This window comes from Megascapheus bottae, chromosome 23 (genome assembly GCF_031878675.1).
Source record: "Megascapheus bottae isolate mThoBot1 chromosome 23, mThoBot2.hap1, whole genome shotgun sequence".
NCBI lineage: Eukaryota > Metazoa > Chordata > Mammalia > Rodentia > Geomyidae > Megascapheus > Megascapheus bottae.
Genome location: NC_143531.1, coordinates 5,053,427 through 5,080,968, shown reverse-complemented (window position 1 = coordinate 5,080,968; position 27,542 = coordinate 5,053,427). Strand labels below are relative to the sequence as shown.

General features: G+C 43.0%; 1 protein-coding gene and 1 pseudogene across 1 annotated transcript in view; one reads left to right on the top strand and one right to left on the bottom strand.

Annotated features, from left to right (window-relative positions):
- Window positions 1–27,542, top strand: part of Synpo2 (synaptopodin 2) — a 128,749-nt gene that overhangs the window by 76,678 nt on the left and 24,529 nt on the right. The window contains exons 2-4 of the mRNA XM_090356645.1: window positions 14,745–14,896; window positions 19,790–20,535; window positions 23,578–25,778. Of these exons, the coding sequence (XP_090212771.1) occupies window positions 14,745–14,896; window positions 19,790–20,535; window positions 23,578–25,778 (3,099 nt within the window). The remainder of the gene's footprint in view (window positions 1–14,744; window positions 14,897–19,789; window positions 20,536–23,577; window positions 25,779–27,542) is intronic.
- LOC150047251 (dnaJ homolog subfamily A member 1 pseudogene) lies at window positions 471–1,806 on the bottom strand (annotated as a pseudogene).

Here is a 27,542-nt window from a genome sequence, read left to right as displayed (position 1 = left end):
AAGAAGCTGGCACAGAGGGGATGCAATTCTAGAAGTGCAAGCCCTTAGAAGTAGCATTATGATAAACCTCTTCATTAGAAAGGTATTTCTGTATCACTTAACACACGTTAAATTATGTATTATGCCACTCTTCAAGTAATATTTGAGGCAATAAAATTCAAAGGCATCACAAAGAGTTCACTTAATACAAATAACTAGACAAACCAACATTTCTCTACAAATCAACTTCTCTTTTTCAGATTACTAACCAAACACCAAGTTTTCGCCCCACAGATTAGTGACAAAAAGGCCATACACCAAAGTCAACACACATACTAGCATTTCAATTTAAACTTGTCTACATACACAGCTGAATCAGTTACAAGATGTAGCTTAACAGATGCTAGAGGAACTATTTGGAAAGTAGTTTTCACAGGTATTAAAATTTCATCTTGCACACTGAAGTCATACATACAGAGCAAAGTCAGAGCTTTTATATGTGTTTATTCTTCATTTAACTTTAAAACACTACTATAGTTGAATATTACAACAAAAAACAATAGCAAGTAGTGAGCTTATGATTACAGTCCTTCACTCATTCACTACTGCATTTAAAATGCCAGTAGCGCTCTTCACTGGCCCCATTACGAGGTCTTCTCCATTATAATGGTGCTGTCTCCCCTGATTTGGATCAAAGTCCACCAGTTCTGCCTGATCCATCTCATCAGTCTCTTCTACTTCCTTCCTCTCAGGAAGGAGTTTTTCCAGCAAAGAGTTTATCAGGAGAGAGGAAGCCATTTTCAGGAAAGTTTACCTTAAATTCAATGATTAGGCGCCCCTTTTCATATGGTTGTTGGTAAATTGGCATGCCTTCATTTAGCACACACTTGATATCTCCATGCTGACAACCTGACCTGGATGAGAAGTGATGACTACAGTTCTGTTGTCAAGAGTGGAGATTGGCTTTTGGAAGCCACATAATGCTTCCACCAGCTGTCTGTCCATACACATGAAAAGGTCTTCTCCTCGTCTTGTAAAAACGGCATGGTCCTTCTGATCTAATACAATGATGATATCTCCAGGTTCCAATCCTGGTTCTTGGTCTCCTTCACCGTGGAATGTTATCTTCTGGCCATCTTTCATGCCTTTGTCAATATGAACTTCCAGAATCTTCTCTCGAACTATCTTCCTTCCATTTCAGCTTTTACATCTATCTTAGGACTGATCCTTTCTCCATGGTCCTGGCACTCCATGCACACAGACTGAATTTGCTGAACCATTCCAGGTCCTATCGGATGAATTCGTATTTGCATCCCAGTACCTCGGCAGTTGGGACAGCATTCCACTGCCCCCTTTTTACCACCACGGCCTTTACATTTGTCACAAATCACATTCTTTTGCAGAGCCAGTTTTCTTGTTGCACCATTATATAAATCTTCCAAGGTAACCGAGAGCTGATGCACAACATTTTTACCTCGCCTTCCTCTCTGCATTCTTCCTTCTCCTCCAAAAAACATATCAAAGATGTCCATGGGGGAGCCAAAACCGCCACCTGCTCCATCCTCCTTAATTGCCTGTTCTCCTCCTTTGTCATATAATTCTCTTTTCTTGGCATCAGAGAGAACCTCACAAGCTTGAGAAATCTGTTTAAACTTTTCTCCCTCATTATGATTCTTATCAGGGTGGTACTTCAAGGCCAGTTTCCTGTAAGCCTTTCTCAATTCTGCCTGGGTGGCATTGGGTTTGACTCCCAAAACATCATAGTAAGTGGTTTCTTTCACCATTTTGTAGCGGGTGAGCGGGCTGGGACAGGTGAGGGAGTAGGAAGGAGCTCTTAGCTATGCACAGCTAGGGCAGCCTTGGCTCCTCCAACCTCTCTCCGAGCGTTCTGGAAAGTTCCCAGGGCTTCTCTTCTTGAAGTGCAGCATTGGAAGTTTCTCTCCTAGCCCAGCTCAGTTCCCTGGGACCTGCCAAGACAAACAGACCTGTGAAGTACGCTCGGCATCTGTGGCAGGGCTTTGGCCCTGGTGCCTCATTCTGCTTCTATCCATGTGTTTATCCTCACGAATGACAATCTACACAGAAATGTTTGTGTTTAACTGATTGCCTCGTGACTTTACCACTAGTGAAAGGCAGTGATTGACAAGTATAGCCCCAGCTGCTTGTGATGTCATGGCACAATGGAGGCCTTTGCTGAGGAATTTCAGTGATTTTCAGGGTCAAAATTCAGTGGAACCAATTCCTTGACACAAGAATCCTATTGAGTGCATGAGACTTCTGTAATAATCACATAATAATAATAGTAATAATAATAATAAATATGATGACAGAGAATGAATAAAAAATGGGACTTGGAGATCTTGTTAGTTCTGGGACTAAGGAAAGATGAGGCAGAATTAGGGCAACATTTAGTGATCTCATCTTGTTAAATGCTCATCACATTTGGTGTGAACCTACGATGTGAAAAAAGTCCGATTCAGGTTGTGGAAGATGTGATGATCTTTGAAAACAGCTACTTTCAAGGAATTTCATGGAGCTAGGACTTGGGATAGTAAAGAAAACAGATTATTTCCAAAGTGAGCTTCTCTCTTTTGTTTCAGCTCTTCACAAATATTTTGCTTGCTTGCTTATTTCCTTTGCTTCTTTCTCCCCCTCTCTCCTCTCTCTCCCTCATTCCTTCCTTCCTTCTTTTCATCCTACCTCCTTCCATCCTTCATCCCTTCTTCCCTCCCTCCCTTCCTTTCTTCCTTCTTTCCTTCCTTTTGTGAGTATTTGCCAGTACTAGAGCTTGACCTCTAGGCCTTCTGCTCTCCCTTGGCTTTTTTGCTCAAGGCTGGTGCTCTACCATTTGAGGCACACTTACACTTCTAGCTTTTGGGTGGTGAATTGGAGTTAGATTTATCTACTCAAACTAGCTTTAAACCTGGATCTTCCCATCTCAGCCTATGTAGCCAGAATTAGGGGTGTGAACCACGAATAACTGGACCTTTTTTCCTTTTCCCCAGATACTTCTTTAGACAGAACTAATAGTTGATTTTAGAGATACTCATTCAACACAGAGTTCTCATCATCTTTTTCATTTTCTTTCTTGCTTTTCTTTTCTGTTTTCATCCATTCATTCATTCTTTCTTTTTTTCTGGTGCTGATCCTAGAGTTTGATCTTAGGCCTGCGTGCTGTCCCCGAGCTGTTTTGTTCAAGGCTAGTGCTCTACCACTTAAGCTACAGCTCTACTTTTGTCTTTTTGGAAATTAGAGACAAGTGTCTCATTGACTTTCCAGCCTGGGTTGGTTCTGAACTATGAGGCTTAGATTTCATCCTCCTGAGTAGTTAGGATTCCAGGTGTGAGCCAGGCTCATTTCTTTTGACAGTGTTGGAGAGGGGGATTGGATTTAGCGCTTCGCATCCATGCAAGGCAAGGGCTATACCACTGAGCTATATCCCTAGCCCTTGTACACCATTCCTAAAAGACATCCTTCTCCCGCCCTGATTTCTGTCAGCCTTTCTTCTCAGAGTCATCCTGGTTTGTGTTTGCTCTGCACAGCTTTTGCTAGAAGCTTCTTTTCACCTGAGATGTGGAGGAGATCACCCTGTCTTAGAGTTCTGGTACTTCTGGCATGCTTTCAGGGTAAACAGTCTTTATTATATCACAAAGACGTTCTTTGTATTTTTCAAATTTTCCTGTAACATTGATATTTGCATTGTGATTGTGCAAATGAATGGTGAAATCTGGCCTTGCATTTATTATTATTATTATTATTATTATTATTATTATTATTATTCTTTGCTTGTCTTGGGGCTTGAACTCAGAGCCTGAGCACTGTTCCTGAGCTTCTTTTGTTCAAGGCTAGTACTCCACCACTTGAGTCAAAGTGCCACTTCCGGCTTTTTCTGTGTATGTGGTGCTGAGGAATCGAACCTAGGGGTTCATTCATGCTAGGCAAGCACTCTACCACGAAACCACATTCCCAGACCCAAATGCTGAAATTTTGTTAGCTTGCGAGTAAACATCTTTTTAAGACATAAATGTGAAAATGCCAAGTCTATATAAAGCACTTTGGCTGAATATGGAAATATAATATTTACCTCCAAGAGTCATGTGTACAGTTGTTTGGATTGAAAGCTGAACTAGACATTTGTTTTCATGGAGCATTATTATTAAATAATGACTAACTTTTGGGACATGGTGTCTTATTTCCTGTAATCCCAACTCTTTGGGAAGCAGAGACAGAAAGGATCATGGTTCAAAACCAGCCTATTTGAAACATTTTTGAAACTGTCCCCCATCTTAACCAACAAAAGTTGGGCATGATGGTACATGCCTGTCATGTCAGCTGCTCAGAAAGTATAAGTAGGAGGATCTTAGTCTAGGCTAAACTGAGGAAAACCAAAGACTCCAATTGGAAAGTAATAAGAGCACAATGAGCTAGAGAAATGCTCAAATGGTAGAGCGCCTGCCAAGTAGGTAGAAGGCCCTGAGTTCAATTCCCCACTCTGCCAAAAGAAATGACTGACAAACCATGATGATATTATCCTGATCAGGGTATTCATTAGACTTGCTCCAGAGGATGGCAAAGGCATCCTTGCACTTTAAGGAAAACAGCCGATGACATTTGTGCTTCTAGAGGAAAACTAGAATGCTGAGAAATTCCTCTGCTACTGTGAATTTCACAGCTTCCCAGTAACCTAACAGCCTTTCTGGTGGAATCTTTGATAGTGGGAGAGACTGTGATTACTTTTGGCAATTACATACTGAAATGTAGCAATAGTTAAAGGATCTGCCTAAATCAATGAATCCATATTTTCCGACTGACCGATTCACTATGCAATCCAATCACAAATGTGTAAAGTGTGAGATGTGTGAGTGTGTGAGTGTGTGTGTGTGTGTGTGTGTGTGTGTATGCATGCATGCAAGCATGCATGTGCATGTATGTGTGCTGGTCCTGGGGCCTAAACTCAGGGCCTGAGTGCTATCCCTGAGCTTCTGTGCTCAAGGCTAGTGCTCCACCACTTGAGCCACAACTCCACTTCCAGCTTGTTGTGCTCAGTTGGAGATAAGAGTCTGATGGACTTTCCTGCCGAGGCTGGCTTCTCAGATCTCAGCCTCTTGAGTAGCTAGGATTATAGGCATGAGCCACTGATACTGGCTAGAGCAAGGAATTTTAATGCAGAAGAATATAAAAGCTCAGGGCTTGGGTATCAGATTCCATGCTGCAGGTTTTGAAACCAGTATTTTCTTGAGTTGCAGTTATCAAAGAGGAAAATCCAAAATGATAAAGCCATTCACATGCTCCTTCTTTTATAACTACACATCTGCCTACCAAGGCTTTATCTTTACAGCCACTTCTATTAGTACTGTGCATGACAGCAGGTTAAATTCAGAAATATCCAGAGAACTCAGCCATCTCTAACTACACAGACATAAGAACCACCACTGTCCTCACTAAATCATCTCTTTGAGAACCCAGGACATGGTTCATGTCAGGCAAGTACACTATCACCTAGCTACATCCCTAGCTTGTTCTTTTTATTTTTTTAAATGAGCCTTTTATATAAAAAGCATTTCTCTATATTCTGTGTAAATATTTTAAAAAAGGAATCTGCCTATAGTTCAAAAGCTTCTATGTGATCATTCGTAACTGTGTTCACTCCACCCTTGGCTCTGTTGTTAAAAGAACTAGGGTGTTTACATTCTTAGGGTGGAAAGGAAGGCAGAGAATACAATTCCTTATTTGTCCTTGTTAGTGTCTGGCTCAGTGATGGCTGCTGTGTCATGGCCACAGCCCAGCGGCTTCCTGGCGTTTCCCCCTCTTTCCCTGGAATCTCACTGACACGCAGATTGCTGAGTGTGGACTCAGATGGATGAAAGCCCTCACTCCTGTCAAAGCTGGCTATTTACTACGGGAGTTATGCCAAAGCTACCACCAGGCGTGCTTTTGACTTTTATGGCATCTTGGTCCTCAGAGGTAAAGACAGCAACCAAAAGGAGAAAAGAGTTTATCTAGTGTTCTGAGCACAGATGAGTGACGTGCACAAGAAAGTTCCTGCTCTTCAAATCAGGGCCCAACCTGAGAGCCTGGTTTGGAACTTGACTTGAGAAATGGAGAAAAGAATGGCTGAGAAGCTGGTATCCACCACCATCTGAACACCTGACCGAGTTTGAATAGAGTTTTTAGTATGTGTTGTCATAATTCACACACATGATTCCAAAAACTGAGTCCCTTAAGCAGATTCTTTATCACTTGTCAGTCCATGGATCAATGGGAGAAAGCCTTCTTTCATTTTAGGAATCACTTATTTTTCTTTTCAAGATGTTTTTCAAGAACAATAGGGGTCTATGTCACTCTCTTCCGAAAGAAACCTAAGCTCTTCCCAGAGCTAGCTGCTATGATTTATTGGCTTCTGAATGTGCATTTTCTCATCATTCTCCTAAACTTCCCTCACTGTCAAGTTTTGGAAGTTTGTGTGTGTGTAGTTTTTGACTGCACTCAGGGCCTCATCTCATTGTGAAGTTGCAATCTCTGGTTTTTTCTCCTTTATATGTAGTAGAGGATGACTTTCTACAGTTATTCAATATAAGTTCCTAAATGTTCTCTTTCCTTTTCCTTGAAAACTTGAGGCTCTGCATCCCTATCCTTGTTTTCTACCTGTGAGAAACAGTTGCCTCTCCTCTTTTCTAAGTTCATTCTTATCCTATCATTCTGTTCCCACTCTGACTTCACTGAAAGAAACAAGAAGCCTCTGGAGTTTGAGGGGGGCTCAGAAAGGAGTGCAAGCTGCTTATAGTTCTGGAGGCTGGCTTCCCCCTCCCCACACCCCTAACCACACACACTGGTCATCAACAGCTCTGTGGAGCTGTCTACCCAAGGGATGGTCCACATGAACCAGAATCGGGAAACAGAGGAGCTGAGGGACCACAGCCGGGTTAAGGGCTGCATACTTTAGCCATGAACTGGGGTTAGGAAGCTGTCAGTAGCATAAAAGCAAAGCTGAGTCCAGGGTAATGTCACCATGAAGCAGACAGAGCCAATCAAAGGAGAAGCTGTCCAGGCCAGCGCCCTCTGTCTGTTCCCCTCACTTCCCAGTGCCAGTCTGTGGCAGGTGTACCTGCGATGCTGGGGTTATCACTCCATAGCTGGCACGAAGGGAGAGTTTGAGGCCAGCTCCTTTATTTTCTCATCTCCTCAATGCCCTGCACACTAGACAGGTGTGGCAGAGGTGGGGGGACTCTTACTTCCGCCTTGGCCAGCCTTTCCTATCCACAGATGATGTATTCAATTGTGTACTTGACATTTCTTATAGATTTGTTCATCTACCATTTTCCCGAGTCTCTTTTTCCGATTTATGGTTTGAATTTCTATACAGGCCAGGATGAGTTTTTAAAAAACTCAATTATTTGGCTGATTATTTTGGCTTAGGATTTCTAGTTTTTATCTTTTGTCATTGTAAAGTAGTACTTGCTCTTGATTTCCAGAAATGCTTCACCGCTGTAGACATTAGTTTTTTCTGAAGACATCTTTTTTTCTGAGCGGGGTGGGGGGTGTGGTCCTGGATCGTGAACTCAAGCCCTAGACATTGTTCCTGAGCTTTTTTTTTTATTTGTTCAGAGCCACAGCTTCACTTCTGGCTTTTAATTGGGATAGTTAATTGGAGATTAAAGTCTCATGGACTTTCCTGGCTGTCTTTGAATGGTGATCCTTCTACCGCAGGCTCCTGAGTATGTAGGATTACAGGTGCCAGACCAGTCAGCTTTGGTATTAGGAAAGTGTTCTACCACAGGCCCAGGTGAGAGTGTGGCCTCTGGATAGCCTTCTCTTAAGAGAAAAATTGCTTTGCTGTGGTTGAGTTACTGCCATTTGCTCTTGTGATTACTAGTAACCATTCCGATCATTTTTCTGGTGTCCACTGAAGAGTGTACACATGTTTAGAGCTTTGGTTGAAGAATCATTTGAAGTGAGAGGATGCTTATTAATTCTTGCCACAGAGCCATGAGCAAGTCTTACCAAATGCCTGAACTAGAATATTGAGAAAGGGCCAGAGCTTTATAAAAAGTCATGAAATCATAGAGTTTCTATTTGAAGGGTTTAACCTCTACACCTTTAATTATTTCCTGAAATCACTCTTGAGCTTTTTATGATCACTGGACTCTACAATTTTATTGGATGGATTATAGGTTGGCTTGAACAGGGTAGGCTAGAATTCATTCTGATATATATATATATGTATAGTATATATACATTCTTTTCTACATATTTCACTAGAGTATATTAATAGATGGTCCTGATCCATCATTTTCTCTGATGTTTTCCAAGAAGATTTATTCATGAGTTATACATGAGGATGAAATTCTCAGAATAAAATTTAGTTTTCTAGGTAGCAAGTTGTTGTGGCTCATAAGCCACACATATGTAACATAAGATAGTTCCACACAGAGGGGTATGAGAATTCCATTGTGGTACCTAAGTTCTAGTTAATTCTGGGAGATGGGGAAATAAACCATTAAGAGGAAGAGAAAAGAAAAGAAAAAGGATGGGGGGGAAGTGGGAGAAAATGAGGGAGGGGTAGCACTATTCGAAAAGAAATGTACTCATTACCTTACTTATGTAACCGGAACCTCTCTGTACATCATCTTTACAATAAAATAAAAAAATAAAAAGGTTTGAGAAAGAAATGCCTTTGGGTATACTCAGCTTTCTCCAAACTTTTTGAAGAAAAAAAAGGGAAAAAACACTTCTTTTTCTTCTTCAAGAAATGATTCATAAAACTAAATAGAATAGCTGAAAATCTTAGATTTCCTAGAGAAGTCTTAACTCTTTATTTCTTTCTTGCAGTAAAATATCTCTTTCCTAGTATAGATCAAAGAGAAGTAAGCCATGGCGCATAGTATATGGTGAATATTTACCTAATCTATATCTCTGAGTTATGAATTCTGATGAAACTGAGAAACACTGAAAGGGAATAAAGTGTGCTTTATGGTTGGTGACTTCTTCACCATCTCTGAAGGGAAATTCTCAAAGAAATGACATGCTCTCCTACGCATGTTTCATGTTGTTCATGTCACAGCTTGCAGAAGATCAGGATATCCACTTCTGAAGTTGAAACATATTGAAGTACAATATTGATTCATTGTTAAAATCTGAAAGAATATCTTATCTATAACTCCAATAATAATAATAAGAAGAAGAAGAAGAATCCAAACATTGGTTAGGTAGTTAGTTGGAGATAAGAGTCTCAAGGACGTTCGTTCTGAGGCTGTCTTTGAACAGTGATCCTCATATTTCAGCCTCCTGAATAGCTAGAACTATCTCCATCTTGCTCTCTCTTTTCTCTAGACTGCCTCCCAAATCTATGTTCCACAGCTCTTCCTTGCTCCTCATCTCCCTGCTGGATTTGTGGTAGATTATTGAGAGCTTCTTTGAGGAAGGAAGTTAATGTAGAGATTAGAAACTCAGACTCTGGAGGCCAGATTCCCCAGCCTCAAGTTCAGGTCTTAAGGGCCAGGGATCTTCCCTAAGCATTCTTAGTTTTGCTCTGTACAACACAAAGGCAGTGAATATACCGGGTGCTCGTGTGTATACCATGAAACACATCTACATTCCTCAGAGTTTCATGGCAATAGATGACACAGAATGTGGAAGACTTAGTAGTAAATGGCCAACGAGAATGACACCGATACTTAATTATGTGTATTATTATTTGTGTTTAGAAATGTGACAAACAAGCTTGCTTTCTTTCTCCTCTAGTAATGCAATGTGGACATCCTCACAAAAAGTGAGATAAAACACCGCCTTATGGGATAAAGCATTACGGTTAGATAATGCCAAATGTGTGGAGGAATCGAGGGCTGGGATGTGGCTAGAGGCAGCGCGTTTGAGTATTCATGAAGCTCTGAGATCCACACCTAAAATATCCTTCAAATTAAAAAAGAGAATCAGGACACAGATTTCCAAGCTACTTGTTTAAGTACCAACGTTTTAAAACATATTTTCATTTGGCAAATTTCTTTCATGTGGTGTGGGTGTACATATGTGATATGTGATGTGTATTGTGTGTTGTATGTGATCTTGATGTGATTTGTGTGTGGTGTGTACTGTTGTGTATCTGTGTGGTGTATGTTGCATGTGAGATACGTTGTGTGATGTATGTGATCTGCATGTAATGTATATGTGGTCGTGTGTGATGTGTGTTGCATGTGTCTATATGTGATTTGTGTGTGCTGTGAACTGCTTGATGTGTGATGTATGTATGTGTGGTGTGTGGTCTGTGCTGTATGTTGTGCATGATCCATGTGTGACATACAGATGGTATGTATACATGCATGTTGGGTGTGGGATGTGTTGTATGTGATCTGTGTATGATTTGTATGTTGCGTGTACTGTGTGATGTGTGGTGTGTGATATATGTTGTGTGTAATGTATGTATTCTGTATGTGCTGTGTGCGCTGTGTGATGTATGTTGTATATAATCTGTATATGATTTACATGTGGTGTGTACCATGTGATATCTGTGCATGTATGCGTCTTCTGTGTGATGTATGTTGTATGTGACATGTATATAGTGTGTATGCATGCATGTTGTGTGTGGTGTGCATGCATGTGTGTGTGTGTGTGTAGGAAGACCCCACATTTGCACTTCCTAGCCTATTTTGAGCATGTCTATGAGCTGTTTGCATATCACAGGATTTTGTGCCCATTCCTTCTAATCCTAGTTCCTCATCTAAGATCAGGTTGACGATCCACCTTCTGCACATTAGGATGCTTGAGTTTAGAGTGGAGCAAGTCCACGGCCAGGGGGCCACGTGCACCAGAACCACGTAATGAAGACTGGGATCTTGTGAATCACCTTTCGAGTAGACTATCTCCCCGTCACCTGGACTTGGTGAATTACGCCCCGGTGGCTGAGAAGCACAGGCGGATGGGTAAATTTACTGAAGCAGAAGCAGCATTGTCAGTGCTGGATGATTCTTGTGTCCAGACACACTGACAGTATTTTTTTCATAAAAAAGAACATTTTCATTGACTAGAATTCCTCTATGTCTCTGGAATAATCAGCAGTTATGGGAGTTACAAATAGAGTTACAAATACACAAATCGTATACACTCTAAGGTTAAGAGCTTACGTTAGTAATCTACATTTATGTACACTTCATGAAATACCTATGATAGATCTAAGGGAGGCAAGGGAACGTTGAGCTGTAAGAAACCTGTCATCTTCTTTTTTCATATATTTTTATTGTAATTAATAGAAGGGTTACATTATATTCACCAGAAAGAAGGCGCATTACTTCACAAACATTGATACCCTTTCTCATGTCTTGGTCCCCATTTCCCTCCCCCCTGGATTTTTTTCTTTGTTCTTTTTTTCATATATTTTTATTGTAATTAATAGAAGGGTTACATGATATTTGCCAGATAGATGGTGCATAAAAGAAGATGACAGTCTTGGGGGTAGGGGGAGGGAAATGGGGACCAAGACTGTCATCTTCTTTTATTTGGTTTTATACTTCTTGGAAAAAATAGAGAAAGATTTGAGATTTTGTGACAAAAAGTGTAACACCATTTTCCTCCCTTCCCCTCATTTTGACTTTCTTGTCCTCTTCCCTCTCTTCCTACCTCCTTTCCCCTTCTATTTCTTCTCCTCCTAATCCCTCCTCTCCTCTTCTCCTTTTCTCTTCCTCTTCCTTTTTTTCTTTCTCTGTTGAGACAGTCTCACTATAAAGTCTAGGCTGACTTTAACCTTGCGAACCTTTCCCTCAGTCTCCTGAGTGCTGGAATTAGAGGCATGCACTAGCATGCCTTAGCATGGTTGTTAAAGGAATAATATTTCCTGTGGCTCCAACAAATGTAAAAGGTCAGCCGAATGCCATCACAGCAATTGACACTGAATGTTGACCTGGGAATGCATGTGCTAAAGGAATGCCGAGGACTGGCTTTTCCCATCATGCATCACCTTCCCTGAGAAGCTTCCATGAGCAGTTCTACTTAACAGGCGCCGTGATGAACTGCACATGGCCTATCAATAATGCATGTCTGGATGATAGACAGCTCTGTTCAGTTGAGGATCTATGTATTCTCCAAGAATCAATTTTTCATTGTGCCCTGCAAGCTTGTGAAGCTGCTTAGATCTTGGATAACTTTTTTTTCTTTTGCTGAAAACAAACAAACAAACAAAAAAGAAACTTCTGTCTAAGATTGGGCTGTGGTTGATTCAAACTTTCAGACATATCTGCCTGTCATGAACTTGAGACTCCATTGGCGATCCAAAGGCTGAACTCTCAGATAGGATATCTGACTCCACTGAATGAATGATTCTGTGCCTCCAAAAGATGCATCATTAGCAATAAAGTTTTATCTTTGAAATAAGTTTCAGGATGGGAATGTGGCCTAGTGGTAGAATGCTTGCTTAGAAGGCACAAAGCCATAGTTTGGATTTCATGGTACCACATACACAGAAAAAGCTGGACGTGGTGCTGTGGTTCAAGGCATAGAGCGCTTGCCTTGAGAAATCTTAAGGACAGTGTTCAGGCCTTGAGATCAAGCCCTAGGACTGTCAAAGAATAAAATAAAATGAATCAATTTCAATGAATGAAAGGTGAACTGATAAGTATAATCATAACTTTGATTCTTGGCTTATTAACAACTTGTGATCCTTTACATGGTTCATGTAAGGCAAGTCAAAACAAAACTATTTGTCAGTCTACTTGGTATTCTCAGAATCAAGTGAATGCCCTCTCTTATTATTTTGTTGCTTCCTTATAGTTCTGAAAAAATTGTATGTTCTTCTCTTCAAAAGTAATACAATTGATTCATAAGAAAACGGGAAAGCATTCTATGAATTTTAATTTATTCCAATGCAAACAAGCTCACAACTAATAAAACTAACCAAATCTCTCATTTCAGCAATGCTACAGTTTTGACTTTATCTTTCAAGAATATTATGTAAACATTTTTTAGGATATAGACTTTCAAACTCTATTAGTTACCATACTCATTTGCAGTAAAAACTTATTAGGAATAACTGGGCATCTAACAGAGACAAATCGAAATATTTCAGCCCCTATTGGTCATGAACCTGACTCTGTAAATATTATTTAAGAATTGCTGTTTGTTAAGCTGCGTATCAGTGGCTCATGCCTATAATTAAGAAGGCTGTGGTCTGATGATCCAATCCAGCAAGGAAAGTCCTTGAACTTCCTTTTTTCCAGTTAATCACACACACAAAAAAATTCTCAACCAGAGGCGCAGCTGTGGATCAAGTGTGAAAGTGCTAGTGTTGAGCAAAAACCTAAGGGACAGTGGCCAGGCCCTGAGTTCAAGCCCTGGGACCAGCGTGCACACACATTGCTTCTTATTGGTTTTGACCTCTGTGGACTCAGAATCTGAATTTTAATCATCAGGGCTGGATCACCTTGAGCAGAAAACATCTAGAATAGTATCTTTAAGTATCTTTAACAGTTGAAGTTTTAGGATCATGAGACACAGTTCATTAAAAACTATTACGTAAGGCTGACATTAGAAAATGAAATCCAAGCACATTAGGGTATCAGCAGAAAATAAGTGACATATTCAACGAATGACTTCTAGCTAAAGTAATTCTGGGACTTACAACCAGAATATTATTATAATATACTACTCCCAACCCAGGGATGAAAAGAAGAAATCTCTTACTATCCTTAGTGATACGTGGAACTTACCAAGAGTTAAGGCATTATGGGAGAAAGGTAGACTGCCATGAGTTATAGTTCTTTGCCTAAAAAGCCATGGCCCAGTTGTAACCTGGAAGACTCAACGAGGAACTCTTGAACTCTTACTCATGCTTCCTGTTGGCCACATCCAAAACCAGGAAGCCAGAGTGCAAGAGAGCTCAGCCAAAACAGTCCCAAAGCATTCCTCTTCAGCACCCAAGGGAGGGAAAAGTCCTGGAAGGGTAGATGGAAATTAATCAACCCAACATTTTATCACAATTATGTAAGAGTCCAGCTCCCCTTGCCATTATTCGACTACTCTGAAGTTTCCTTCTAAGTGTTTATTCATTTGTTTTTCCATGTTGTTCTATGCTAGAATCTGATGCCATCCTTACAGCTTTGGCTCTTTTCATTCTTCTTTTATTATCTTTGCCAGTATTGGGGCTTCAACTCAGGGCCTTGAGTTCTATCTTAGTTATTTTTTTTCATTCAATGCAGGTACTCTATCACTTGAACCAAACCACCACTTTTGGTTGTTTTTTTAATGGTTAATTGGAGATAGGGGTCTCATGGACTTTCTTGCTTGGACTGGTATCTGACCATGAGCCCCAGATGTAGTCTGTTGAATAGCTAGGGTATTAGGCATGAACCACTAGGGCCAGGCTTGCTTGCTTGTTGCTTGCTTTCTTTCTTTCTTTCTTTCTTTCTTTCTTTCTTTCTTTCTTTCTTTCTTTCTTTCTTTCTTTCTTTCTTTCTTTCTTCTTTTTCCTGTCTTCTTATAATGATAAATGACCTCATTATGCTCATTATGGTATATCATAAATTGTGGGGTGTGTGTGTGTGTGTGTGTGTATTACATTGTTTAACACACTATAGAAATGATCCCTGAAAGTAAAGTCTTTGTAACATTGTTTAAGATGGGCTAATACCTGAGAGAAAACTCAAGGGCTGATTTCCTGCTTTGCATCAGATTTATTTCTCTGTCTTTCAAAGGCAGTGGTGTGGTTTTGTTTTGTTTTGTTTTTTTCACAAGTTGAGTGATTCTGTTTCTCCTATTTACTTCCTTATTTTTTCTCTCCCCAGATTCGAAGCCAGAGCAAAGCGTCGGGCTCGGGGCTGTGTGAGGGAGATGAAGTAGTCTCCATCAATGGCAACCCCTGCGCAGACCTCACCTACCCTGAAGTCATCAAGCTCATGGAGAGTATAGTGGACTCTCTGCAGATGCTGGTCAAAAGGTACAGCGTGTGGCCTAGAAGCTGTGTGTTCTCTTGCAGTTAGAGCTTCTATTGCATGTCATTTATGATGGATGTGGTAGATCAGGAAAGTTATACAGAAATGCCACAGCCTATGAAACAGGGCCAGTTCTGTCCAACCAAGCTTTCCGATCAAGAGTTAAAGTGCTTTTGTTTCAGCACTTCAATGCTACATATATGGAGCTCAATTTTGGTAATTTCCTTCCAAGATGAAGATTCTTTGGCAGATCAGGGTTACTCAGTTATAGTTTCTAGATTTGCAGATGAATGAAAAAGTGCTAAATGATTGGCCTGTACAAAAAATAATGTTCACAAAGGACACTTAGGAGAAGAGACAAACAAAAGAAAAAGAAATACAAAAATGTTAACGAAAAGTGAGCATTAAAAATATTCATCCTGATTTATGCTTTCCAGGACCTCCAATGGAATCAGTACTTGAGAATGGATAAAAACACATTTAAAAAAACCTTTATTCCAGGGGCCTGGGCATGGCCTAGTGGTAGAGTACAAGTGCGTGCCTAGCATGCACAAAGCACTGGGTTCAATGCCTTGGTACCACATACACAGAAAAAGCCACAAGTGACCCTGTGGCTCAAGTAGAGTGCTAGCTTTGAGAAAGCTCAAGGACAGGCCCTGAGTTCAAGCCCCAAGACTGGCAAAACAACAATAACAACAACAAAGAAAACCCTTTATTCCAGGCTGGGAATGTGGTTTAGTGGTAGAATGCTTGCCTAGCATGCTTTGAAGCCCTGGGTTTGTTTCTTCAGTACTACATAAACAGAAAAAGCCTGAAGTGGCACTGTGGCTCCAGTGCTAATAGTGGGCAAAAGAAGCTCAGGACAGAGCCCAGGCCCAGAGTTCAAGCCCCAGGTCTGGCAAAACAAACAAAACCAAAAACATAGTTTGTTCCAGGTCAATGCAATAAATATTTTGAGCTGTCAAATGTAAGTCATAGTGCTGGTAGGTTGAGATTGGAGGATGATGGTTTAAAGCCAGTCCAGCAGGACAAAATATGACTCTACTCTCCAATTAACCCCCTGAAAGTTGGAAGTGGAGCGCAAAGTGGTAGAGGCTTGAGCAAAGCAGCTCAAGGACAGAACCTAGACCCTGAGTTCAAGCTCCACAATCCATGGGAAAAAATTAAATCACAGGCCAGGCACTGGTGTCTCATATATATATATATATATATATATATATATATATATATATATATATATATATATAATCATAACTACTCAGAAGGCTGAGATCTATGGATAGAGGATTGAAGCTACCTAGGGTGGGAAAGTTCATGAGACTCTTTTATTTCCAATTAACGAGCAAACACAGAAAATAGAATCATGGCTCAAGTGAAAAGTTAAGGGACAGTGCCCAGCCCCTGAGTTTAAGCTCTAGTACTGGTACACATGTACACACACACACACACACACACACACAGAGCCAGTGGCTCATGCCTGCAATTCTAGCCATTTAAGAGGCCGAGATCTGAGGGTCAAGATTCAAAGCCATCCTAGGCAGACTCTTAAGTCCAGTTAATCAGCAAGAAAGCAGAACTGGAGCTATGGCTCATATGTTGTAGAAGCCTAGCCTTGAGAGTGTGAGGCCCCAAGTTCACGCCCCTACACAGGCATGCACATGCATAGCAAAGCAAGTAATGTGTGCATTCAATCTCTCCAAATATTGCTACGATTTAAAAATAGGAGAAAACTTTAAAAGGTAAAAGTAAGGACACAAGATTGAGAACAATCATAAACAATGACAGTGTCCTTGTTTTTACAGTGTATGAATCACAGCACACTCCATGCTGGTCTTGCAACTGAGGTCCTGGCAGCTCCCCTCCTTCCCCCCAACCTTTCCCCTAGACTCTGGGTTTTAAGTCTCTGCAGAAGTATTACATAGAGTTAAGCCTAAACTAACCACACAGTAGGGTTCCATTTATACATAAACATGAACTTACCAGGACTCAGATCTTGTGACAAGAAGGGAAATTCAGTATCTTCTCAGAATCTCACATCTAAACATTTACTCACCAAACGCTTAGGCTCTTGCTTATTTATAAAGCTGTCATTTGCTCTTTCAGGGGACTCAGTGAGGAATGTTGGCAAGTAGGATCTACTGAATAGCTGCCTTCCCTCCCTATAAATCTGTGAAGTATTCAGACATCGCCATGTTTGAGAAGTTTCAGTCAGATCCAAAACAGGGAAAACAATCTTTTCTATTTTATTCCCTTTTTAAAAAATGTCTTAATGAGGTCAGTTTCTCTAGAACACAAATGTTGTCCAGAACATCATCTTCTAGCTCTTGTTTTGATGATGATGGCTATCTCTGGGGAAATAAAAAAAAAATCCCTGGTGGTTTAAAAATTAAGTTTTAAGTACCTGGTTACTTTCTGGAATAAACAGCTAGTTCAGTGCTACATTAAATAACTAGAAACAGGGTTATTATTGTCATGATCCTGGGTATTTTTTGATTTTTTTCAAGAAATAAATCATTAATTAATGGGATTCAATATGAATTCTTCTACTAAAAGCCACCACCAGCCTCATTCTTCCCACCTATACTCTGGACATCTGAACATGCCTTGCCACCCCTGCCAGCTCTCACTAGAGGACAAGTGTTTGGCTTTTTCTGGAGTAGTGCCCAAAGATGGCTGAGGAAGACTATTTTTAACTTCCCCTTTCATTCGAGGTCTCGGTTATCTGAAACTTTATTGAAATGATAAGACACAAAAAGAGTAAGTGGTCACAAAACCATACTGTAGATCTTGTGGGTTCTTGTAGAGACAAACTACAGAGAAAGAAGTGGGTAAAGATTTCATATCATCCCTTTCTCATCTATGTGAGGCTCTTATGGCTCTTATTTATGTATACACATTTTAATTCAATTATGAAAAGATCTTAGTTCTCTGTGTGCGTGTGTGGGGGGGTGTTTAATTAGAGATAATAGTCTCATAGATTTTCCTGCTCAGGCTGGCTTTGAACCTGTGCCCTCATATCTCAGCCTTCTGAGTAGCTAGGATTACCAGTGTGAGCCACAGATGCTCAGCAAGAGATTTTTAACTTTTATTTGGCTCATATTCCTGCATTCTAGTCTATACCATGGGAATGAATTGAAATTACTCTTAGCTTGGTTATTTCTGGCTTACATGATCCAAAGTGATAGAATCTATTTCCCTCTGAAGGTCGAAGGTCTTTTTAGATTAAAACTCTCTGACCTTTTGCTTCCCTAAGATTCCATTTGACAGAGTGTGTCAAAAACTCTTGCTATCAAAAAGTCTTTGATGCAGTGTTTTAAAAATATCACATTACCAGAAAGCTTTTCAGAGCATTTATATGGTGAAAAGATGTGTTTTGTTCAATTGTTAATTTTTGTTTTGCTTTGCCAAATGCAGCCAAAAGCAAACTTAGGGAGGAAATATTTTGAACCTTGGGCAGAAATTCTACTTCCACATAAATTGTAAGGTACATTTCATTGAAAAGGAAAATGCAGAATTCCTTGTTTGGGCAAGTATAATCCTAGCTACTCAGGAGCCTGAGATCTAGGGATCAAGATTTCAAAGCAGCCCAGGTAGAAAAATCCATGGGACTCTTATCTCTAGCTAATTATCAACAAAAAAAAAGAGCCAAAGGTAAAGCTATGGTTCAAGTGAGCACTACACTTGAGTGGTATGACTGAATTCAAACCCCAGGATTGGTACATACACCCCCCCACACACACACATCTTGTAAAAAATAAAGAGGGTCTCCTATAGCTGTTTCTGTGAATGTGAATACTCTCCTAGAAGCTTAAGATCCTTAGAGAGAAGTTGCTTCACTCTTAAACTGACATTGCTTCTTCTCACAAACCAAACTGGCACAAGCTACTCTGTATGGTTAAGTCTAAATCAAAAAGGATCGTGGTGAGAAAGGAATAGCTTGCCTTCAGAGATCCTATAAGGAAAATGCTACTGAAGACTCATTGCAGTGGAAGGGAGAAATCCCAGTTATAAATATTCCATGATGTAATGGCTCAGCTCAGTGTTGAAAGCATTTCTCTTTACACCAGGCTGGGGTCCACTTGTTACCAAACACATGCCTAATAGAGCTTTAAAAAAAAAACCCTAGCTTCTATTTCATTTCTTTCAAGAAGACACAGCCTATAAAAGGATTACTTGAATTATCTGTAATTCAAGATTAGTTTGAAGCCTTTGGATTTGTTTGGGTGACTTGAAAATGTCTAGACCAAAGCTTACCCCATAAATGTTTTATCACCTTGTAGCAAACACAATGATGTGGCAATATCCAAATCACTTCCAAAAAATAAAAAAAGGACATTTAATTACACCTGGCACTTATTTAACAAAAAGGACTTTAGGATAGAACTAGGCTCCAAATATTTTTTGTAAATATTTCTGTCATGCTTTAAAGGACAGTTTATTTGAAATCGTGTGTGTGTGTGTGTGTGTGTGTGTGTGTGTGTGTGTATGTGATGGCACTGGGGCTTGAACTCAGGGCCTGAGTACTATTGCTTTGCTCTTTCTGCTCAAGGCTGGCACTCTACCACTCTAGCCACAGCTCCACTTCTGGCTTTGTTTGGTGGTTAATTGAAGATAAGAGTCTCACAGACTTTCCTGCCTCGGTTGGCTTTGAACTACGATCCTCAGATCTTAGCCTCCTGAGTAGCTAGGAATACTAGCTAGGTGTGAGCCCCCAGCACCCAGCTATCTGGAAGCATTTTAAGTAATCACACGGATCTGTTTTCAAGTTATGTTGTACTGCAGTGGACACAGGAAACATCTCGATCGTATCATGCATTAGACATCATAAATGTCAGGAAACTCTTGGCAGGTGAGACTCACTCTGACTTCACTGTCTGGAATTGTTCTTCTGTCTGCAGACCATCTAGTGGGATAAGTGAAGATTTGGCCTCCGAAACTGAGAACAGATCCCAAGAACATCTCCCACCTGAGGCATATGTGGAAAGTACAACCCTGCAGATTCGCCCAGCCACCAAGACCCAGATCCAGGAGTTCTTTATCTCCCCAGTTCAGGGTGTTGCTCCCCTAGCTGAAGACACAGACCTGAGCTACCAAAGGGACCGTCAAACGCTTGACTCCCAGGAAGACTACTTGGTGGAAGAAGCCATCAGAGAACAGGCGGAAGCAGGCCCTGTGGTGGAGCTACAGCTGTCACTCTCAGAGACCAGACACATGGGCTGTCATGGCCCTACAGTGGCTGAAAATTTAAAATCTCCTGCCCCAGACTCTAGCTTGTCCCATGAGGAGGCCTCTCACAGAAATTCAGTGACTGCTGAGAAAGCAGACCCTTCTCTGAGGTCCAGCAAGACCATCCAGATTTCCTGTGGCAGAGACTTGACAGTGATCCAAGGAGGGGAAGCAGAAGACGAGCAGGGGCTGGCCCGTGTGGAACTGATCTTCGACTGCTCTGACAGACAGAAGGCAGAAGGGCGCAGACTGCAGGCTGGAAAGGGGTGTGTGGTTTCCCCAGTGGAAGGAGGGCAGTCAGAAGCACCTCCTTCTCTGGTCTCCTTTGCCGTCTCATCAGAAGGCACAGAGCAGGCAGAAGACCCACGCTCGGACAGAGATCACAGCAGACCGCACAAGCACAGAGCCCGGCATGCAAGTAAGTCCTGTTTTGGGTGGGTGCCTGCCTGGTTCTGTGGGCAATTGGTCATTTAGGTCATTTTTACTGATGCTTTCTTTACATGAATTGTGTTTGGTTTTTATCTTTTCTTTTCCCTTATGACTTCCATTCACTTTTTAAGCAAAGAATTGATGCACAAATTACAAATATGAAATTATGGAGAATATCCAGTTTGTGAATGGAACAGTGGGTTGAAACATCATAGCAGATTTATATATATATATATATATTTTTAATGAACGTTTTCTTCTCCTTAAAGGCTCAAGAAAACAAGATGGTCAGTGGGCCTTTTTGATTGTTTTCATAATGCTCAAATATTTCCTGTTCAAATATGCCTGACAGAGTAATATCCCAAGTCATGTGGACTCTGACTTTAAATGGCAAAAACAGTTCAGCCTGCTAGTTGAAAGAGCATTTCAGACACAGGCTCCACTGCTGACATTAAAAGCAGACCTTGGTTTTGAACAAAACCCCTTTTGCAGCTTGATGATGCTTGCAGAAGTGAGTTTGACAGACAGGGGCATGTGTGGTTCTGAGCAGTTACATGATCCTATCTGTTGTATAAGGCTGCACCACACTGCAGAATGCTTCGTCTACCTTCTAGACACAGCCAGCCATCTCCAGGGCCATGTGCAGGCATTTAAATGTCTCTCTCCCCCCCCCCCACACACACAAATGTCCTGGAATTGAAGACTTTTTGTGGCATTCTGTTGCAGGCTCCTGAAGAGTGCTGAGGAACAAGTGCCAGGGTTGTAGTTAGGTGTAGTGATTTTTTTGTTGCTTTCTTGCATGTGCATGGATTTTATTTTCTTTCACAACTGGAGAGATTTTAAGGATGTAAAGGCCCTTGAAATTCATGAATGGGTCACAATAACCATGAACTCAGTGATTCGAAGTAGTAAATTACGCCTTCTAGCCCATCACAATTCCTTTCAAAGCATATTTTTAGCAGAACCATCTGTAGTTTTATTGGCAAGTGCCATCAATCATTCCTTATCCTTTAAGCATCTGAGGGCCAGCTTCACATTTATAGAATATTAAACAAGAGTGGTAAGGCAGCATTCACATATTTTAAGTGTTGGCACTGAAGTTAGCAACAACTGTACAACAATGACTGTCAGTTTCATGATCACTTGTGTAACAGTGGTCAAAAACTGGTCACCGGCTGTAAAGTGATCACACTTTTATTTCCTCTGTACAGAATTGGATCGCCATGAATATCTGTAGCTTTGTGTGAAAATTATCTTCCCTGATTTCATTTTATTCTGAAAAATTTACACTTTAATAAAATTGTCAATTGTGGTCACAAAATGCTCAAGATTTTCCTGAAGTTTCCATTCAACTGTCTTGGAGAATTCACATTTGTGAATCACAGTAATTAGAATGAGCTTATAATTTAACTATCGATATTTATAACTATTTAGTAAAACAGTCACATTTATCAAAATGTGACTATAATCAACTGATGCTATAAATTAACCACCACTTAAGTTTACCAGAATAGTAAAATAATTTTTGTGTAATTTTTATTACTGTATAATTGTAAAGCCCATGTTTCAAACAATCTAATCACTAAGTTTCTGCACCAGTTTCTGAGCCATAGTTCATATAAATTTTAATTTTCCTCAAGATTTATACTAATTCTTACTACCATTGAAGTTACATTATATTCTCAAAATAGCAAAATATGTGCAAATTCATCTCGACAAATTTATAGCTAGAATTTATTGTATAGATTCATGACAGTCTAGTATTTTGTATTGTAACTAATTAGTAACTCAATACCTTGGTTTATTAACTCAGTGTTCTGCTTTAGCATTAGTTCAGTAGCTCTGGCAGAAATAGGTTAGATGGTTGCCAAAGTGAAATAAAAGAAGAAAAATCCTAAGTAGCTAAATATATTAAATTAAAATATTTCAACATTTTATTTTTTCCCCTTGGGGCATATTCTCTCTTCTTGTGTATGTGCTGGTATTTGGGCTTGAACTCAGGGCCTCACGTTGCTTTTTCACTCAAAGCTGGCACTCTGCCACTTGAGCTGTAGTTCCACCTACTCTCCTCTTAAAATGCTTAGAAGTCATCCTATAATGAAGTGTATTTTTTTTTATCAGTCCTGGGGTTTGAACTCAGGACCTGGGCACTGTCCCTGAGCTTCTTTATGCTCAAGGTTAGCACTCTACTACTTGAACCACAGCACCACTTCTGGCTTTTTCTGTATATGTGGTACTGAGGAATCGAACCAGGGCTTCATTCATGCATGCTAGGCAAGCACTCTACCACTAGGCCATACTCCCAGCCCTGAAGTGTTTTTTTTTTTTAAAATAGAGGTTCAAAATACATTTTACCTTGCTTTTCAGAAAATACGATGCTCTTAAATTATGTTCTTATCAACTCAACTTGTATCCTGTTAGCTGGCATTTTCTAGCTTATTATCATTGAAGTGTAAAAATCCATAGAAAAACAAACGTATGCCATACGTTCTAATCAGCCGTGGATTAAGTCTCATAAAAAATTAGGACGCGAGGGTAAAGTTCAGTGGTTTAGTGTTCAGCAAGGGCAAAGACAGCGGTTCAATACCTGACATGAAAAGAAACAAGAGAGAAAAGGAGAAGGGAGAAAGAGGGAAAGGAAGAATGGGAAGGCAGGAGGGAGGGAGGGAAGGAAGAAAAGGATGGTGAGAAGGAGGGAAGAAGGGGGGAAGGAAAGGAGGGGAGGAGGGAAAAAGGAAGGGAGGGAGGAAGGGATGGAAGAAAAGAGAAGGATGGTGAGAAGGAGGGAAGAAGGGGAGGAAGGAAAGGAGGGGAGGAGAGAGGAAGGGATGGAAGGAGGGAGGGAGGAAAGGGAGGAGAAAGGGAGGGAGGAGGAAAGGAGGAAGGAAAGAAGGGAGGGAGAGAAAGGCAGGAAATAAGTTGTATTCCTTTACAACCCAGGGCCCAGTTTTAAGCCCATGTTCTTTTTCCCCCCAAGGGGGGTCTCGTTGGGAAGGGCCATGGCTCACTTCCATGTCTGTGCTTCCTCCAGGGCTCAGGAGGAGCGAGAGCCTGTCAGAAAAGCAGGTGAAGGAGGCGAAATCTAAATGCAAGAGCATCGCCCTGCTCCTGACGGACGCCCCGAACCCCAACTCCAAGGGGGTGTTGATGTTTAAGAAGCGTCGTCGGAGGGCCAGGAAATACACGCTGATCAGCTACGGCACGGGGGAGCTGGAGAGGGAGGACGACCAGGAGGACGACGAGGAGGAGGGCGACCGGGAGGACGTCTGCCAGGTGGCCTTCCCCGACGGCGGCGGTGCCAGCGAGTCCGAGGGGGAGGAGGAGCTGCCGTCCGAGGCGGAGGACGGGCCGCAGGTGGTGAGCTTCGACTGGGATTCGGGCCTAGCGGACATCGAGAGGAAGCTGCGCCCGGGGGACAGGATGGAGCTGTTACCCGACGGCGCGGGCAAGGGCGCCGTCATGTTCGCCAAGAGAAGGGAGCGCATGGAGCAGATCACGGCGCAGAAGGAGGAGGAGGAGGAGGTCGTGGAGGAGGAACGCGTGGCGGCCCGGCGGGGCGTCCAGGCGGATGGCCCGAGCCCCGTGGCTTCCTACGGGAGGCCGGAGGAGGGGTCGGTGAGCGCGCGCGGCGCGGTCGGCAGAACCTACGTGCAGATGGGTTTCGGGGCCGCGCCGCCCGCCCCCCAGCAGAACGGCTTCGGCGCGGCGCCCGGGGCCGCCCCGACCCCGACCGTGACCATGACGAACCGCACGGCCAGGCCCTTCCCGGGCGCCGGGGCCCCGCCGGCCGCACCCCGGGCCCCGGCCCGCAACCCCGCCGGCCCGCGCGCCGACCTCCCCGCGCCGCCGCCCTACTCAGCCGTCAGCCCCCCGCCCGAGGCCTTCGCCAGCCCCGCGGCCGCCCCGCCGCAGCCCCCGCCCTGGCTCCAGCCGGGCCCCTGGGCCTCGCCCGCCTTCTACGACTCGTCGGAGCGCATCGCTTCCCGGGACGAGAGGATCTCGGTGCCCGCCAAGAGAACCGGCATACTGCAGGAGGCCAAACGGAGAAGCACCACGAAGCCCATGTTTACTTTTAAGGAACCCAAGGTCAGTCCCAACCCGGAACTTCTGTCACTTCTGCAAAACTCGGAAGGTAAAAGGGGCGCCGGGGCCGGGGGCGACTCCGGGCCGGAGGAAGACTACCTCAGCCTGGGGGCCGAGGCCTGCAACTTCATGCAGAGCTCCTCCGCCAAGCAGAAGACGCCCCCTCCCGTGGCCCCCAAACCCGCCGTCAAGTCCCCTTCCTCCCAGCCGGCGGCCCCCACTTCTCCAGTCTGGTCTCCGGGACCCGTGGCTCCAAACCAACCTCCAGCCTTCCCCACGTCCCACCACCCATCGCCGGGTCCGGGGCCCGCGGTCTCCTCCATCAAAATCGCCCAACCCTACGCTCCCGTGCGGCCCGCCAGCGCCCTGAACCTGATTGGTCCCCTCAAAGCCCCCCCAGCCGCTGTAGCCAATCAGAATTACGCATCCAAGCCTGTGGCGGCCACGCCCACGGCCGCACCAGCCAATGAGCTGCCCGCGATGAGCGGGAAAGGCGCCCAGCTCTTCGCCAAGAGGCAGTCGCGCATGGAGAAGTACGTGGTGGATGCCGACACGGTGCAGGCCCACGCGGCCCGCGCGCAGTCTCCCACGCCGTCCCTCCCGGCCAGCTGGAAATACTCCTCCAATGTCCGGGCGCCCCCTCCGATGGCCTACAATCCCATCCACTCTCCATCCTACCCGCTGGCGGCCATCAAGTCGCAGTCCTCGGTTCCGCAGGCCTCCAAAACGAGCAAGAAGAAAGGCAAGAAACCCCTCAATGCCCTGGATGTCATGAAACACCAGCCGTACCAGCTCAATGCGGCCTTGTTTACTTTCCAACCTCCAGATGCCAAGGAGGGTCTTCCTCAGAGGTCACCGGCGAAGGGCAGTGCCGCCCCAGCCTCCAAGCAGGCGCTTCCCCCCCGGCCGGGGAGCCTGGGCTCCCCCACGCGCGCGCAGGCCTCCTCGGTGTACTCCGTCCCGGCCTATGCCGTCCCACCCGCCGGCCTCGCCTCGCCTGCCTCGCCGGCCTCGCCTGCCAGCGCCTCCCCGGTGCCTTCAGGCCTGCCCGCCTCACCCAAGCAAGAAGCGGCCTCCTCCTCGGCGTCATCTTACTTCGTGGCACCGAGGCCCAAGTTTTCCGCCAAGAAAAGTGGCGTCACAGTTCAGGTGTGGAAACCGTCGGTGGTGGAGGAGTAGTCTGACAGCCAGGCGCGGCGTGTCTCGCCTTGCTGTGAAATGCATTGTTTGCAGTGTCCCTGAAGTCCTCCCCCCACCCCAACCACTCCTGACCCGCTCTGCCTAGGGGGAGTCCTCGACTCGTTTTCTAAGATAGGTCACCTCCCAATCTGGGTCCAAGAAGTCTAGAGTCAAAAGAAATGCAACTCAGATTGATCTAAACGTACTTCTCTAGTTCGCACACTTTAAGAAAAAAAAAAAAAGATAACCTGGGGTATCTCAACACAGATATACACCATTACGTTCAGGAAGCCAGAGGGTTAGGATTTTTTGCTTTCGCCTAAAGGCAGTGATGACTGCTAGCAAATGTTAGGACACAGCCTTTGCCTAAGGTGACAGCTGTGTTCCCAGGGTGGAAAGGTTCAAATGCAGTAAGTGTACTGCAAATATAATACGTAGTGACTGACTGATGTTTTCTTTTTTCTTTTTTTTTCTTTTTTGTGCTGGTCCTGAGGCTTGGACTCAGGGCCCCACGTGCTGTCTCTGGGCATTTGTGCTCAAGGCCTCTATCACTGGAGCCATGGCTCTACTTCTGGCTTTTTTTTTTTTTTGATAGTTAATTGGAGATAAGAGTCTCATGACTTCCCACACTGGCTTTGAAGTTCCATCCTCAAATCCTGGCCTCCTGAATAATTAGGATCACATGTATGAGCCACTCACACCTGGCTTTTTCTTTTTAGATTTCCTTTAAGCCATGCTTTATTACTAGTATTAGGAGAATTAGAAATCTAGTGAGGATGGGAGGGGTCTTTCAACCTCAGGTGCCTATTTGATACCATAGAGAAGGTATTTTGAGGACTACCGGAATATATACAGTTTGGTAAGAAAAGAGGATCTTAATTACTGAGTACTTACCATGATTTAATTCTTACACATTGATTCATTTCAGAAACCATTTAATGTAAATAGATTAGGGCAAGAGAGGTAATTATCCTTCCAGATGGATTTTTCATTCTCCCTTGCGAGTTACTTAAGGAACGAAGTGCACACATCTCCAGTTGCCAATGAAAGCAACATGCTTGATTTCTGCAGCTGAGGCAAGTGGTAGGGTACAACATAACGAAATCACATCACAAAGAGAAGCAGTGGTCATAGAGGCAAATTCAGTTATGTAACCAGGGCTCCCGACTACATACGGGTGAAGAGCAAGAAACTGAGTCCCAGTGCATGAATGCTCAGGACACAGTACTAGCACTACCATGTTGGAGAGAGCTCACAGACTTTCTGCCTGTGTGTTTGCTTTGCCTTCTTGATGAGTGCTTCTCCCACAGTTCCTTGCGATTCTATTCTTGCACCTTTACTGCTAGTGTTTCTACTTGATGGACCAGGATAATTCAGGCAAGGTTACCTTGTGAATTTGGATGGGTCCCACACCATGTCGTCACCTGTTTGGCTAGGGAAGTGAATAATGTTACTGAAAGTAAACCTGAAGACCTTTCTCATATCTATTTTAAGTCTTGAGTGTGACTGTCCATGGAAAATATTCAACATGAATTAACGGAGACGACTCCAAAATGCTGCTGATGGCTCCAAGGAAAGCTACCTATTCTAGGTAGTAGGTATGGATAGATACCTCTAGAACAAAACAAAACTTTCCTGGTTAGATGGCACTTTAATCCTCTTGAGAATCTCTGTATTTCGGTTCTTTTCCTGCTGCCACTGTCAATCTGCTATGTTTTTCACTATCCTATTAAA